General features: G+C 47.0%; 2 protein-coding genes across 5 annotated transcripts; one reads left to right on the top strand and one right to left on the bottom strand.

Moving 5' to 3' along the window:
* Nucleotides 1–7,757: 7,757 nt before the first annotated feature.
* LOC103646640 (importin subunit alpha-1b) lies at nt 7,758–9,731 on the bottom strand. Of its 4 annotated transcripts, none has more exons than XM_008671350.3 (4): nt 9,261–9,628; nt 9,047–9,201; nt 8,271–8,356; nt 7,758–8,175 (listed from the first exon to the last, which is right to left on the bottom strand). In XM_008671350.3, exons 2-4 carry the CDS (start codon nt 9,123–9,125, stop codon nt 8,047–8,049), a joined length of 294 nt encoding a protein of 97 aa, XP_008669572.2. In that variant the 5' UTR covers nt 9,126–9,201; nt 9,261–9,628; the 3' UTR covers nt 7,758–8,046. The 4 variants fall into 4 exon arrangements, 3 of the variants coding, with proteins under 3 accessions (XP_008669572.2, XP_008669573.1, XP_035821204.1); XM_008671351.4 differs by having other exon boundaries at nt 9,302–9,628; XM_035965311.1 differs by having other exon boundaries at nt 9,047–9,594.
* A 1,852-nt stretch (nt 9,732–11,583) lies between these two features.
* On the top strand, nt 11,584–13,676 carry LOC118476330 (uncharacterized). The gene is made up of 2 exons (XM_035965310.1): nt 11,584–13,285; nt 13,417–13,676. The coding sequence occupies exon 1, from the start codon at nt 11,642–11,644 to the stop codon at nt 12,557–12,559; it is 918 nt and encodes a 305-aa protein (XP_035821203.1). The 5' UTR covers nt 11,584–11,641; the 3' UTR covers nt 12,560–13,285; nt 13,417–13,676.
* The last annotated feature ends 3,170 nt before the right edge of the window (nt 13,677–16,846 follow it).

Here is a 16,846-nt window from a genome sequence, read left to right as displayed (position 1 = left end):
GACGAGGCGTCGGCCGGCGGCGAGGCGTCGGCCGGCGGCGTAGCGGCAGCAGAAGAAGAAGAGGTCGGCATCACTACATACCGTCGGCGGCGGGCGGGCGGTTTGCTTCACTCGAGCCAGATCTCCGGCGAACAAGAGCAGGGAGGGCAGACGAGCAGCAAGACGGTGGAAAAGGCGGCTAGGGTTTTCACGGAGCGCGGAAAGTGCAGTTCAAAAAGCACCGACCCCCGCCCCCTTTTATACACAGGGCGCGGCGCTTCGGGAAACCCGCAGTCCAACAGTACGGTGTCAATCAACGGTCATGTCAAAAACCCCCGCGGGACCACTTCGAGCGAGGGCAGCGTCTCCGCCATCTAGCGACGTCTTCGGCACCAGATGACTTTGTCGAACTAGTCCCTCGGAGGGCAAATGTTGGGGCGAAGGCAAAGACGCCACCCTTCGCTCGAAGCCTTCGCTGCAGTCGTTGGTCCGACGGAGATAAAACGGGCAGGGACACCCTTCGCTCGATACGACATCAGACGAAGGCCTGCGACGAGGTCATCCCACCGTGCGGCCTCGTCCAGCTCGGAGGCCCACGTGCGATCCGGCCCATTGTAACGGGCCCTGCGTGGCCGTTGCGTGTCACGGGCCTAATTTGTAAAGGCATTCCTGTAATTACAGTCTGTAACCCTGCTTTATGGGAATATTCTGGGGATAACCTGGGTGTCTGAGGGCACATGCGTCCTTAACACAAGACGCTGGGCGCTCAGATACCTATAAATACCCCCGCACAGTGCCCGTGAGAGGCAGATTAACAGTGCTATTGCCATCTTGCGCGAGAACCCTGTTAACGCCACTGTTCACCTTTGTTGGATCCCCTTGCAACTGAGAGCAAGTTCCAACACTAGTGCTTCACATTTATCAATGAACATGATGAGATTATCTATGATGCGTTGTTTTCCCTTTTGATTATGATGATATACTAGTGGCATTTAAGGGGACTCGAGCTGTTTCTCGAGTGCCTCTCCGTAAAGACTGGTTCGTTGGATGACCGCCCGGGAAAACAGTGCAACCATGAGGGTGGAATGGGATGCCCTTAGCTGAATAATTAGAGAAACTGAGGTGTAGTTCGCTTCGCCATCGTGCCGTTAATGGGGCTCGGTGTATGCGGCTCGCTCTGCCAAGGTTGGTTCGCCCCTTGGTGAGGAGTGCAGTGCATTTAGGAAACCTAACGGGCGGCTATAGCCTCAGGGAATCTTTGTAAAGGCTACATAGTGAAACCCTGCCTATTCACCTTGGTAGTTTCTAAGGGTTTGATCGGCCCGAGGCAAGAGGGAATCACGGCTTGTGGGTAAAGTGCACAACCTCTGCAGAGTGTTATGAAACTGATATATCAGCCGTGCTCGCGGTTATGAGCGGCCACGGGAGCTCCATTGATTAGAGATACTTGATCAAAGATGTTTGGTTTACATGTGGTGATGAGGATGATGGTTTTGGTTATGATTATGGTAATGGTAAGTGGTATTCTTTCCGTTTGGAAAGGGTACATTGGGTTAATAACTTGGGTTAATGCTAAAACCTGGCTTTCTACTAGTAATAATAACCTGACCAACTAAAAGAAAATGCTTGATTTAACCCCACATAAAGCTAGTCCACTACAGCCAAACGAGACATATTGCTGAGTATGTTGATGTGTACTCACCCTTGCTTTACACACCAAAACCCCCCAGGTTGTCCGCGTTGCAACCCCTGCTCAGGTGAAGAAGAAGTCATGGAGGAGGACTTTCAGGAGTTCCAAGAGTATGATGAGTTCTAGGTGTGGGTTAGCGGCAAACCTCCAATCGGCTGCCTGTGAAGGACATGTTTATCTATGTTTCTTTTCCACACTTTGATAATTGTTAAAGACTATGTGGATGTCTCGGACATCATGATGTAACCGACTATTATACCTTCTCTTATGTTATTATTTGAGCATTGTGTGATGATGTCCAGTTATGTAACTGCTGTGTACGTGAAATGTTGATCCTGACACGTACATGGTTCGCATTCGGTTTGCCTTCTAAAACCGGGTGTGACATAGGTGGTATCAAAGTCGTGCTGACTGTAGGACCGCTAACCTAGAGTAGAATGGTCGCTCTAAGGATTATAGACCCCTATTATCACCTTGACTTTCGTATCCCTTCAAAAGTTGGTCATATCGACCAAATCTATGTTCTACTATATATATTATACCTTGCTGAAAATTTGTTTTATTCTAATTCCTAAATTATTTTATGGTTTACTTGCTGGTCATACTAGCTCTGTTCTCACTCTTATGCTTACGGTGTCTTTTGTAGATGGCTCGTCTTAGACACACTGCACGGAAGTTAGTCATTCCTTTCTTGCCTTCTCGTCTCGCGGAGCGTCCGCTTCGTCGTCCGGTGACTGGTCAGTCTAGCCATTTGGAGAGGCTGCACCACCGCCTGCACGAGGAGCAAGAGCGTCAGCGACAGGAGCTGGAGCAGCAGGGCTCTTCTTTCTCGCTTCAGCAGGAGATAGAGTCTGTGAGGAGCTGCTCCCCTGTGCCCTCGCTGGAGGCACCCCCTGCACCACCACTGGGCGTCCCGGCCACTGGAGTAGCTGTTGGAGGAGACCCCGACGACGGAGGCGACGACAGCAGCTCGAGCCACAGCACCGACCTTTTAGAAGAGCAGGAGCCGGAGGGATGGGTTGCTCGACCCATCACTCGTGACGCCGCTTGCGGGTGTCACTTCCACGATGCGCTCGACACCTTGCTACACCAGGCATTTGACCGGTGTACCTGGTCTATCAAGTATCGCTGTGTTGTCTTTCAGCATAGTCGCGGGGTTTACCCGGACCACTGGGAGACGACTTGTTTGGTGCGCCGTCCGGAGAACAGTCTCCGGGGTGCGAAGGTCTGCTTAGGGCACTACTCTATTTCTGAGCGGGACTCAGCTGAGGCAGCCATGCAAGATGTCACATGGCGTGCGCTTTCGCACTACTGCTCAGTGTTCGGTGGGGTGGGTGATGGTCTTAACCTGAGGTATTACCCCCGCCGTCCATCGGGCAGCACAGGAGGCGTGGTTGTCTCACCTGTCGGTGAGGACAATCCTAGGTTGAGTAGCACAGTCAACCTAGCCGTCGTGCTAAACACGAAGCTGGAGTATGCTTTAGATGAGCTGAGTAGGGCTCGTGCTGAGATCGCCCAATTGTGGGCTTAGCGCGCGGAGCATCGTCACCTGGAGGATGGCTCCCCTGCTCCCGTCCGGACTCAGCACCCGTACCGCTCACCTCAGCGTGGACACCATGTTTATGGTAACCCCGACTGCAGGACCAGGATAAATTTAGAACCATAGATCGTCAGCGTTGGATCTTGTAATTAATGCTTAAAAATAGAAGTTATAGTCTTAGTCTTACTCTTAGTTAGTCTTAGTTATACAGGTAGTTTGCTTATCCTGTGTTTTTATGTTTGTCATGATGAACTATGATGGATTTGGATCTTTGTAATGACTGTCGCCGGAGTGTGGGTATCCCCATGCACTTCGGTTTACCTGTTAAATATTAATAAGATTAGTTATCTAGTTGGGAAGCCCTTTTATTCTACTTTCCTATTTATCTGAGAAGTTGTGTTTGCTTGTGTTGGGAGTCAGTGAAGATGCTTATCTGCTCAGTACTGTGGAAGGATTCTATACTCTTTTCTTATGCTGCAAGTTGCAAGATCCGTTCTGATGTGTAATTGCATTCTGCAGATGTCAGACAACATGCGCAGAGGAGGAAGGCGTGCTCAGTAGGAGCAGGCAGCACCGCAGGATGAGGCACCCCAACAGCAGATGCCACCACCGCCCCCAATGACCATCGAGCAAATGTTCCTAATGCAGACTTAGGTGGTTCAAGCCATCAGTCAGACTTTGGCCGCTATGCTGCAGCAGCATCAACCCCCACCTCAGCCTCAGATGCCCAGAGACAAGCGTGCTGAATTCATGAGAGGTCATCCCCTAGTGTTCGCTCACTCTTCTGACCCCATGGATGCTGAAGATTGGCGCGTACCATGGAGCAGGAGTTGCACACCGCTCAGTGCGATGTCAGGGAGAAAGTTCTGTATGGTCCCCGTTTGTTGAGAGGAGCAGCTCAGTCTTAGTGGGAGTCCTATCTCGCCACCCATGCCAACCCTGACACCATTACATGGGAAGAATTCAGAGACAACTTCCGTCAGTATCATGTTCCAGCAAGTCTGATGACAATGAAGAAGGAGGAGTTCCTGGCACTCAAGCAAGGGCCCATGTCAGTCAGTGAGTACCAAGACAGGTTTCTGCAGTTGTCCTGCTATGCTCCTGAAAATGTCAACACCGACGCCAAGAGGCAGTATCGTTTCTTGAGAGGCTTAGTTGACCGTCTGCATTATCAGCTGATGAATCATACCTTTCCCACATTTCAACATCTTATCGACAGAGCAAACATGACAGAGAAGAAGCGCAAGGAGATGGAGGATCACAAGCGCAAGATCAGTGGACCTCAGCCTGGAAGCAGCAATAGCCCCCGTTTCTCAGGCAACTCGCCTCAGCAGTTCAAGCAGAATCAGCGTTCGCCTCAGCAGTACCCTCAGCACCAGCAGTAGAATCGCCAGAACAATCAGTCACGAGGAGGTCAGTTCCAAAGGCAGAATCAGCAGGCACCTCGCCTCCCTGCCCCAATAACCAACCAGAGCAGTCAAGCAGCCCTAGTTCAAGGCGGAAGCAGAGCATGTTTCCATTGTGGAGAGCAAGGCCATTGGGTGAAGCAATGTCCGAAGAAGGCAGCCTAGCAGCAGTCAGGCCCTAGTGCCCCAGCAAAGCAAAATGTGCCCCAGCCTGGAGCAGGCAACCGCTCCTAGACGCGCTACAACCATGGGAGACTGAACCATTTGGAAGCTGAAGCAGTTCAGGAAACACCCGGCATGATAGTAGTTATGTTTCCAGTCGACTCCTATATTGCAGAAGTGTTATTTGATACTGGAGCAACACATTCATTTATTATTGCATCATGGGTAGAAGCACATAATCTTCCAATCACTACCATGTCAACCCCATCCAAATTGACTCAGCCGATGGTAGAATTCGAGCCGATAGCATTTGCTTGAATGTAAGTGTGGAAATAAGGGGGATAGCGTTTCCCACTAATCTCATAGTAATGGGTACTCAGGTAATAGATGTCATCCTAGGGATGAATTGGCTAGATAAGTACCAAGCAATTATCAGTTGTGATAAGAGGATAATTAAGTTGGTGTCCCCACTAGGAGAAGAAGTGGTAGCCGAGCTAGTCTCACTAGAACCAAGGAAAGGAGGTTGTCATCATAGGGATATTGATAGCAAGGAGCTAGATTCACTCGAGACTATCAAGGTTGTGTCTGAATTCCCATATGTGTTCCCGGAAGACTTACCAGGTATGCCACCTGAGCGAAAAGTTGAGTTTGCCATAGAGCTTCTTCCTGGCACCGCCCCCATTTCTAAAAGATCCTATAGAGTATCTGGACCAGAGTTGGTTGAACTTAAGAAGCAGATCGATGAGCTATTAGAGAAAGGTTATATAAGGCCAAGCACCTCGCCTTGGGCCGCCCCTGTCCTGTTCGTGGAGAAGAAAGATGGTACTACGAGGATGTGCATCGATTATCGAGCTCTGAATGAGGTCACGATCAAGAATAAGTACCCCTTGCCCAAATTAGAAGATCTGTTCGACCAGCTGAGAGGAGCCAGTGTGTTTTCAAAGATAGATCTGAGGTCAGGGTATCACCAGCTCAGGATTCGACCTTCAGACATTCCGAAGACGACATTCATTACCAAGTATGGGTTGTATGAGTTCACTGTTATGTCCTTTGGTCTAACAAATGTACCAGCTTTCTTCATGAATCTGATGAACAATGTATTCATGGATTATCTTGACAAGTTTGTGATGGTATTTATTGATGATATTATTATATATTCTCAAAGTGAGGAAGAACATGTGGATCATTTGAAGATGGTATTGCAGAGATTGCGAGAGCACCAGCTGTATGCAAAGTTGAGTAAGTGCGAGTTCTGGATCAATGAAGTCCTGTTCTTGGGTCACATAATAAACAAAGATGGATTAGCTGTGGATCCGAAGAAAGTGGTAGACATTCTAAACTGGAAAGCGCCAACAGATGCCCGAGGAATCAAAAGCTTCAATGGAATGGCCGGATATTATCGGCAATTCATTGAAGGGTTTTCGAAGATTGCGAAACCGATGACAGCTTTTCTAGCCAACAAAGTGGAGTTCAAGTGGACCCAGAAATGCCAAGAAGCTTTTGAAGCGCTGAAAGAGAAGCGGACTACAACGCCAGTCTTAGTCTTGCCTGATGTGCACAAGCCATTCTCATTGTATTGCGACGCTTGTTACACTGGTTTGGGATGCGTGTTGATGCAAGAGGGAAGAGTTGTAGCTTACTCATCCCGACAGCTGAAGGTTCATGAGAAGAATTATCCAATCCATGACCTAGAGTTGGCCGCAATGGTTCATGCACTGAAGACATGGAGGCAGTATCTGTACGGACAGAAGTGTGACATTTACATAGACCACAAGAGTCTGAAGTACATATTCACTCAGTTGGAACTGAATATGAGACAACGAAGATGGTTAGAGTTGATCAAAGACTATGAATTGGAGATTCATTACCATCCAGGAAAAGTGAACGTAGTCGCAGACGCTTTGAGTAGGAAGAGTCAAGTCAATATGATGGTCGCTCATCCGATGCCTTATGAGTTGGCCAAAGAGTTCGACGGGTTGAGCCTCGGATTTCTGAACAACATGCGAGGAGTAACATTTGAGTTAGAACCCACCCTAGAGCGGGAGATCAAAGAAGCACATAAGAATGATGAGAAGATCAATGAAATCCGGCAACTGATTCTGGAAGGAAGAGACAAAGATTTTCGAGAAGTTGCAGAAGGTGTGGTATGGTTCAAGGACCGTTTGTGTGTTCCCAATGTCCAGTCCATTCGGGAGTTGATCCTTAAGGAAGCTCATGAGTCAGCTTATTCTATACATCCTGGAAGTGAGAAGATGTATCAGGATCTGAAGAGGAAATTCTGGTGGTACGGAATGAAAAGGGAGATCGCAGAGCATGTGGCTATATGTGATAGTTGTCAGAGGATCAAGGCAGAGCATCAGAGGTCAGCTGGATTGTTGCAACTGTTGCGAATTCCTCAGTGGAAATGGGATGAAATCGGGATGGACTTCATAGTCAGATTGCCTCGCACTCGAGCCAGCTACGACTCCTTTTGGGTAGTGGTGGACCGCTTAACCAAGTTAGCCCACTTCATACCTGTCAAGACTAGCTACAACAGTGCAGTATTGCACTACACCAAAATAGTAAACTTCCTAGAGCCTAAACCCTAGGAAGTTAGTCCTAAACTCTAGGAAGTTAGCTAAACTCTCGGAAGTTAAGCCATCCCGTCGGAAGTTTGGCTCTCGAAAATTTTTTGTCGGAAGTTAGCTTAACTTCCTAGAGCCCTCTAGGAAGTTAGCTAACTTCCTACAGCCAAAGAAGCCTCTCGGAAGTTAGTAAATTCTCGGAAGTTAGTAGCTTTACACCGTCAGCTGACTAACTTTCTACGACTGACTATAACCCTAGGAAGTTAGTTGGCTAACTTCCTACGGCCCAATAAGCCTCTAGGAAGTTAATTTGATAAACATTATAAATGTTGTTTATTTTTATTTTACTCCACATTCCACAACATAAGAAATATATCAACAACTATATAGCACAACATATTTTCACATAAAACATCTCACACACAATCACATAACAATATTTAAATCTATAGTCTCATCAATTACATCACAAAAGTCTCATCCATAGTCATAATCAGTGGCGGATCTACACCCCAGGCCACCCGATCTGTGGCCCAGGGCTTGATCCATGTAACTCTATATAAGTCTCTATTTAATATGGTACAAAATAGTTAAGATAAAATAAAAAGAAGAAAATTTGGTAGATTTGGCTTGGGTCATAGAAAAATTCTGGATCTGCCCCGGGTCATAATAAGACACATCTCTTGTAATTTAGTGCATGCCTATTCACGAACATCCTCGCTTGAGGGAGTTGAGTAGCTTGACAAAGATGGGCACAGCACCACTCTCAACGACCACCTTAGTGTTCTCTGATGTGCCTGATGCAATGTTGGTGAGTGCCCATGCAGCCTCAAACTGCAGCATAAGTTATATATCGCAAATTGCCACCGATTAATAAGAGAGAAAATAAAGTAAAACCATATAATTGTTCAGTGCTACTGTTCCCAGACCTGGAGTTGGGGATGGTCCTCACGTGTAAGAAACTCAATGAATCGCGGCACCACTCCTGTGCTGATCACCTCTTCGATTGGGGGGACTACGAGAGAAATTTATGGAAACTTAATCAGCAAGTTACTACTTAACTTTCACATAAAGTTGTAGTGGGAATTAAGAAAGAAGTACCATGCACTCATCTGGATTCACCAACAAATACAAGAATCCCACAAGATATCAAAGCTGCTATCTACGATGTACAAGAATATGAAAAGAGGTACGCAGACTCTCCATGACCTTTTTAAGACAATAAAACAATGTATAACACACACTAATGCGCAAACACACACATAGTCTGCATACCATTTTAAGACAATAAAACAATGTATAACACACACATGGATGCAATGATAATTGCCCCAGCTGCAAGCAGAACACTACTGGAAAAAATAGAATAGTGGTTCATGAAATCAAATGCTTTCAGGAGTATAACTTTTTTCAGAACTTTTGGGCATACATGGTCATATGCATGTTGCAGAGGCCATAGGATAGGGTTTGTTTTTTTCTGAGGAGACAGTAAATTAAGTAATCTGAAAATGAGAGGGTGCAACGACTAATTTTGATAGCTCGCAATCCACAAGTCAAGTCCTGTATACAACAATTACACGAAACAGCTACAACTGACCATACCCTCACGTTTGGGTATGGCCTAATACCTCGAGCATGGCCCAAATCTCAACCCCTAAACTCTATCCATCCGGAATGCTAACTGCACATAAGATCCCAATCTCACCTATAGAAAGCAGCTTCCTGAACTGTGTGGTGGCCTCAAGCTGCACGGAGGGGTCGTTGGAGTGGACAGCATGCGCCATCGCCGGAAAGCCATCCCGTCACCAAGAAAGTCAGATCCGAACCCAGCAAATGGAGTGCCACCACGTCACCCATACCCTAACGCAGAGAGCGGATCAGATCGGGGCCAGGAAGAACAAGGGAGGGGGGCACCGCACCTTCTGCTGGAGCGCGGTGGAGTGGACCATCGGCGGCATACCGGCGGCGGAGGCGGGAAACCCATCGCGGCGCTTCTTCTGGAGACTTTCCTCGCACTTGGCCTTGCGCATGTCCATCATCTGGCCCTCGCGGCGGTGGCGGCTCTCCTCCGCGTCCACCGTCTGCTTGTAGTTGCCCTTTCGCATCTGCTCCCGCTCGCTCGGCCGGAGCGACATCGCGGCGAAACACTAGGAGGACCCGGCGGCGGCGCGCAGTGTGTGGGCACTGAGAGGAGGGGGGTCGGGTGCAGTCAAGTCGCTCGCGCAGCCACGCACGCACGACAAGACCGACCCCATTCGATTTCGAATTGGGGAACGGATTCGATTTCGAATTGGCGAACGGAAAAGAGATGAGACAATTAGATTTTTGTCACTTACGATGTTGTCTTCTTGTTATAATTACCACTGTGTCTATGAATTATGGGTCCAGTTGGGTCTATGAAATGTGGGTCTGATGGTAATTTTACAAACATGTTTCTTGTTGATGGAAAATATCAGAATCTCTCGAAATGAGATACGAGTGAGTTGGAGGTGAAGGTTTATAAAGGCAGCATCCCAACCTCGGACACAGAGGACGCGGAGAAAAAATGGCAACAAGGGCTGCTACGTGTGCGAACGTCGGTAGAGAACTGTCAAAAAAACGAGGTTATCAAACTAGCTCTTAGGATTTAGATTCTCCTTTTCTTGATCCTCCAATCTTAATATGATTGGTGTAATCTTTGGATTGTTCCTTAATCTTGAGCACGAGTTTTTCGTTTGGCTGGTCAAAAGTTGAAATCTAACTTCCTAGAGGAGGCCGTAGGAAGTTAGCGGCTCGTTTGACCACACCCGCGAATCAGCAATTAAAAGTTAACTTTCTAGAGGAGGCTGTAGGAAGTTAGCTGCCCATGCTAACTTCCTACGGCCGCCTCTAGGAAGTTAGTGGCTCGCTTGACCGAACACACGGGTTAGCATGTGAAAGCTAACTTCCTACAGCTTTTATAAAATACCGTAGGAAGTTATGTTTATTTCCTAGAGCTACCAGTTGCCTCTCGGAAGTTATTTATTTCCTACGGTTTGTTATAAAAGCTGTAGGAAGTTAAAAAACCGTAGGAAGTGTATGATTTTGGTGTAGTGAATTGGCGGAGTTTTACATGTCCCAGATCGTTTCTCTTCATGGTGTACCAAAGAAGATAGTGTCAGACAGAGGAGCACAATTCACCTCTCATTTCTGGCAGCAGTTACATGAAGCCTTGGGTACACATCTGAATTTCAGTTCAGCTTATCATCCGCAGACAGACGGTCAGACTGAAAGAACTAATCAAATCCTTGAAGATATGTTGAGAGCTTGTGCGTTGCAAGATAAGTCCGGATGGGACAAGAGATTACCTTATGCAGAATTCTCCTATAACAATAGTTACCAGGTGTAACACCCTAGGTGTTTATCTCCCGTAAACAACGAGTATGGAGTTAAGCACGTAATATCAGTGGATGAAACATATGCTAAATTTTAATCATCTTCGTCTATCGCGATTTTAATATCGCATCTGTTTCATCTGTCGCGAGTTCAACATCGTCTTTTATTTATCCGGGCTCTTCCTAAATTTTCGTGATGTTCGGAACATAGTTGTTCCGAAAATCGGTGTGTCCGATGATTATTTAAAATTCATCGCTCGCGCGAATACAAATTCGGAAGCTCGACCTACTTTTACGATTTTATCCCGGGCAAATTAGTTTGAACTCGGTGACAAAAGTTTAATGCAAAAACGTTAAATTGGTCTGAGATAACTTGATCCGAACTGAGTATTCGTCATTAATCTGTTCCACTATTTACATTTATGGAAATTTGTCTGATTCCTATGTAAACGAAAGCAGACTAAAATCTCAGTCCTGGTCTCGTTTGGTTCGATCCGTGTGTTTCTCGTCTCGATCTGAATCTCTAGATATAAATAACGGATGAAAACGTATCTGATTCCGAAGAATTCGCCAAATCAAATCCGGTCTAATTATTGATATCGATCCTAATTATTTGACCCTTTAATGATCAGAAAAGATCGTGATCCAAAATATCTGTATTTTCCGTATAAAAAAGGGGGAAATATTCCCTCCCATCTTTATCCTCACGCCACTCTCTCTTCCCTTGATATTTTTGTCCAGCCACGTCGTCAGCCATGGAAAAATCCAGCCGCCCTCTGATTGATTTTTTTCAGCCGCTCAAGCTCTGAAAAAAAAAATCCTGCGCGCCGTCCCTATCTCTTCCGCGCGCACGGTCTTCTTTTCCCAACGCGCTGAGTTCTCTGCGCGCTTCTCTCTCTTTCATCAGCTCTCTCCCGCCGCACTCCTCTCCTCCAGCTCCGGCGCCCATGGCCGAGCTCGCCCCTGATGTCGCGTCTTGCTCCCTGGCGCAGCAAGCTCGCCGCGCCCTGAACTCCCTGGCCGCGGCTTTCTCTCCTACTCCATCTCCCAGGCGCGCCCATCCCCTCTGCTCCCCTGCGCGCCGACTTCCTCTGCTCGCTCGTGCCCGGCCGAGTTCACTGGCCACTGCGCCCTGCCGAGGTCCCTCCACGGTCGAGTGCTCCTTCTCCATGCGTTCAGCCAGCGTCTGGTGCCTCTCCCTTCCTAACTGCGGCCACAATTGGAGCTCGTCGGCGTGCTCTGCCGCAGAGCTCGCCATTGTCTCCCTGCTCGCGAGTTGTTCCTGGGCGTGTTGTTCCTGGCCGGTCAAGTCTCTCCTCTGCAGTGAGCTCGCCTTGCTCCCCGGCCTCCCTCCTCTTCCTCAAGTCCGGCCGTGCTCGCCCTGGTCGCGGCAGCGTCGTCCATGGCCGGCTCCGAATCCTGCTGACGAGTTTCTTCCCCAGCGCCGTCTGTTTGCCAGTCATCTTCTGCTCCTTCCTGGACGCCAGTCTCGCCCGGCCACAGTCCGCTTTCCATGGCCGCGCTTCTCTGTCCATTCCCCAGCTCAGCGCCCATCTGTCTGCTCCATCAACAATCCAGCCGGGCTCCCTCGCCGTGGATTCTCCCTGATGCGCGCTCGTCCTGTGTCGAGGCCTCGCTCGCCAGCGCTTCTCTCTGTTGCGCGAGTCAGTTTCCAGCGCCGTAAGGCTCCCTGTGCGTGCATCTGTTCCTGGCCGTGGTGGTGCTGTGGCGTGGCGACGTCGTGCGCGTCGCGGCAGCCGTCCTGGCCGCAAAGCAGTCCGCGCCATCGAATTCGCCCAGCTGCGACCTCGCCTTGTTCCATGCCGCGCTCGCCTCCGTGGCCGCTGCCTAGCCCATCTCCTTGATGTCGCACGAGCCCCCGTTGCCTAGTCCCGGTGCTCGTGCTTACCCTCGGCTAGCGTCGACGCTCGCGCGCCTCCTCGTCGTCTCTGCGGTGCACCCGCTCTCATCCATCGGGTTCGCGCGTGCTCGCGTTTGCTGTCGGGCCGTTGAACCCATTTTCTCCTGCTCGACCTCGTCTTCGTCCTTCTGGTGGCCATCGTCAATATAGTGCTGGACGTTTGCTGTCGGGCCGTTGAACCCATTTTCTCCTGCTCGACCTCGTCTTCGTCCTTCTGGTGTCCATCGTCAATATGGTGCCGGACTCCGCTCCTTTATCTGGTCGCACTGGCTGTCGACCTTGTTGGTCCTTTTCGTGTCAAACCAGCAAGCTTCGCCACCGTCATTCAACTGCTCGCCCCGTGTGTGCTCGTAAATTTTCTTGGTCATGTCTGCTGAGCTGAACAACGCTCCATCTTGCCGTTATCGCCAAGTCCCACGCAGCTATGTTGTTCTCTCATCGTCATTCATTCCTATTTTCCTCTACCATATGCCACCTCGTCATGACGCGTGTCGTCGTCTTTAATCTCAATAGCTCTTCCAATACGCGCCTTGCCATGCTTCGCCTCCTCGTAATCAGTCCCGTCTGGGTCATGTGGGCGGAAGATCTCAACACCTGTCAGATGTTCGACGACAAGCTCAAACCAGAATTTATCAGCGTTCTCACAAGTATTGAGTCACGTTTGATGCTGGTAAGCTAGATTTATTTGCTTAGTAATTTTAGTGCATTGCCGGTAGGCGCTATCGGCATTTCTTGCGAGGAATTTTAGTTGTGCAGTGAAGACAGTGCTATGCATTCATGTGCATAATGCATTTCATTCAGGTACGTGAATTAACTACGTGATGCGGAGAACCAGAACTAAGTTGACCTCAAGATGGTGCAAGGAGTGGTCTTCTTCGTACAACGATGTCGTCAGTTAGACCAACCTGAAGGGCAAACAAAACAAGTGTCAGAACAAAGGCTGATCATCAAGTGATCAACGTCTAACAATACTAACCTAGTTTTATCCAGGCAAGCCCCGGTGCATGCAACCCCTTTCCTTGTGTTTTTCAATGATTTTTACACACTTTAAGTCTAGCGAAATGTGCATTAAGTTTATAGGAGTTGCTTGGAAACCCTTTGATGCATTGTCTACCTTGATATCCATACCTTTATAGATACTTCTGATGAAGTATCAAAATATGATTTACAAAAATGCTTATCCCTTCTTAGATCTTGTGGATAAAGGTTGTCCTTTGCGTTAATGCCTAGCTCAGGGGTTATCCTAAGGAAGGATGGCTTCTGCCTGCAATAATATTTTCATTGGGAGCAATGGTGGGATCTTACTGCAAAGTTCCCTATAATGCTCTTTTCATCCTTAGGAACACAAAGAATCCTAAGGATGGAAGTACTTAAATCGAGACTTGGGCTAGGAACAGGTGATGATCCGCCCAGGTTAATTAAGGATTGGATGCGTATGTAGGCCTGTATGATCAAGGACTATCTTAACTGGCCACATGCCCTAGATATGGGACAGGGTAAGCTTGAACCCGTCTATTCCATACGTGAAAAGACAACCGCGCACTGGGCGTGGGAGATGGTGGGAGTAGCGTGTACCCTCCTAGCTAGAGACTGGATGGAGGAGTACTGTGCTCTTGGGTAGCGTGGACCAGTTCACGTTGTGGAGGATATATGGGAACGATTGACATATGCAAGGGTTAAGTGCTACATATGTCGTGTGGTTAGAGATTCTCAGCTGAGTAAATCGATTCGGATCGCCGTTATATCCCCAGAGAGTGGAGACTTGGTCACTGACCTGCAACCTAAGTCAAGATGTGAACATTATGAATAGAAATGATGTTGTATTGATGAGATGGTGAAATTAGACTAGGTGCAACCAGAGTCTATTAATATTTAATCTGGCATTAAAATATTGAAAGTAAGGACTCACTTTAGTAAGTTATTTCTGCAAAAGTATCTAAGTTGATTCTTGTTAAGAGCCTCTCCTTGATTCCTAAATCCAGCATATCCTTGAGAGTCTTTTTCCTTAGTCGGGTAAGACTTGCGAAAGTACACTTCGTACTCAGGGCTTTGTCCCATGTTGTTTTAGGTGAAGAGCCTGCGGAGCTTTGCTACTTTTTGTGCAAAGGTGGTTCCCAAGCAGGAGGAAGAACCGAAAATAGAATTGTGTTGCTGTGGATGGTGCTAAGTGCCGGTGGGCTCGACCTTCTTATAAGTCTAAGTACCTCTTCTATACTTCTTATTGAGGATAGTCACTTGAGCTAGCATATATTTCAAACTTATAAATAATTTGTAACATTTCAAAGTATATTTCTTTGAATCACTTTTGTAATAACTCCGATAAAGATAATGTAAATTTGTTGTAACTTGTAACCTTTTGTAATCAAGAAATTCCGCTGCAAAATGTTGGTGTGTGATTTGTGTTTACTTAATCTTGTGGTTCTGGTTGTAAGTGGTTTATCCGAGGTCCTTGGGACACTCGGACGGATCCTGTTAAGTTATTTGGTGCACATGCATAGCCGTCTGAGGTCTTTGAGACAAGGACAGGTGCATGTGGGCTCAATAACTTGGGAGGTTCAGCCACAGCTGGTATCGGAGCAAGATTAAGTATAATACGGTCACATACGTATTTTAAAAACAAAGTTTTGGTTTTGAAAAACCTATGTTTAACTAAACACATTGTTTGGTTTTGAAAAACAGATTTGAAAAACTATAATGCTAGCGACATCAGGTGGCTTAGTTTAAAACCATAACCCAGAATCGGGTGGATATTGCGTACATGTGTAATGTTATTTTTGAGGCCATTCAGTTTTGAATGGATCGACGCTCAGGTAAGGTGAGTTGTGAGAGCATGACCAAACAAATGTCGGTCTAGGGAAGAGCATAATTGTGGCGCTTCATTATATACATGTTCCACATATGTATATATGAAGGCTGCGATGTGGAGTATTTACTTTTCTAGGAATTCAGTACCCCATGGATGTGTATGGGTATATAGACATGGGAATACGGAGAAGTGTAATGTACTTGTAACGGCGCACCTACGCTCAGGTAAGAAGGTGAGTTACCATAATGAGTTGCCCTATGGTTAAAGTGTGGCAACGGCGCCTATGCATGGCTCGATGCTTAATGATGAGTTGGCCTCCATAAAGAAATATATGGAGTATAAACTGTGATAAACTGTCATGTGTGAACTGCGTCATGGGAAAATTTGGCTGTGATGGATTTTTCTGTAGGTACACTAACCTCGAAAACGTATGTGTAGCTGACGACTAGCAAAATACCGTGAGAGTCGTAAGTATGCCACCGATATAGAACGTTATTGCCACATTAGATTGGCAAAAAAAATTGTGAGGACGCATAAGACGAGCATGCATCCTGATTGTTGCATTATGTTTGTCACCTATACACCCAAGATGCTTCTCTCATCTTTATTCCAGTAACCGGTGATTGTAAATAATGTGGTGTCTTAGAGATACATGTTTAGATGGGTTCTAGCTTTTCTTGATTTGACTAGTAGTGCAAATGGTGTTTGCTCTTGAACTTGATGTGCCAATAGAGAGTTGGTAACTTGATTGCCTAAACCCAAAACTAGGCCATGTTCTTATTTAGTGAACCATGACCCTAAATTTAAAATTTTCCGTTATCCCTCCATGACCAAACTCATGCAAATGGATGTTTGGATAAATTTCTTTACCCAACGCAAGATGTGCATGAGCTTAAAGCTAGAATCTCGAGTCCGTGTTCTCGTTATTTAATCCGTGACGTTTTAGTTGTCATATTTCCATCCTAGATCATGCCCTTGTTCGATTGGCACAAGCTGATGTCCCTTATCCAGTTTTGCCTCTTCTTAAGGATCATGTCATTATTTTATCAACCTAACTTAGGAAAGGACTACCCAATCTTTTCCTTGAACTTGATGCCTTTGGTTTCCTCATATCTATCAAAGGCATACCAACTTAATCTTGTGATTGTTTTCCCTCCGTATCTAATCAGATACTAATCCTTGACCTTATGATCTTTGCGATGGGCGTAGAAATATGCTTGGAACTGAATTAACAGTCTCCCATCGTACTCCTTTTAACAAGTTTAGGTTATGGCATGTCTTGTTCATTTCCTTGGGCCATAATCTATTTGACTCTCTACTTGTAACCATTCTGATAGGTGGAGTATCTCTTTGTATATTGTCACCCTTGCCCAATCCATTGGTGTCGCGCGAGATTTCTTATTGGTTATGTCTAGTATTGGCGTT

This window comes from Zea mays, chromosome 2 (genome assembly GCF_902167145.1).
Source record: "Zea mays cultivar B73 chromosome 2, Zm-B73-REFERENCE-NAM-5.0, whole genome shotgun sequence".
NCBI lineage: Eukaryota > Viridiplantae > Streptophyta > Magnoliopsida > Poales > Poaceae > Zea > Zea mays.
This window is presented reverse-complemented; position numbering and strand designations above follow the sequence as displayed.

Bases quoted from the DNA above. Each gene is read 5' to 3' on its own strand.
- LOC118476330 (XM_035965310.1), top strand. From the start codon at position 11,642: ATGGCCGAGCTCGCCCCTGATGTCGCGTCTTGCTCCCTGGCGCAGCAA.
- LOC103646640 (XM_008671350.3), bottom strand. From the start codon at position 9,125: ATGGCGCATGCTGTCCACTCCAACGACCCCTCCGTGCAGCTTGAGGCC. The intron at 8,357-9,046 runs GTGAGATTGGGA...TTTCTCTCGTAG, and splicing joins CAGGAAGCTGCTTTCTATAG to TCCCCCCAATCGAAGAGGTG. The intron at 8,176-8,270 runs GTCTGGGAACAG...CTTATGCTGCAG, and splicing joins AGGACCATCCCCAACTCCAG to TTTGAGGCTGCATGGGCACT.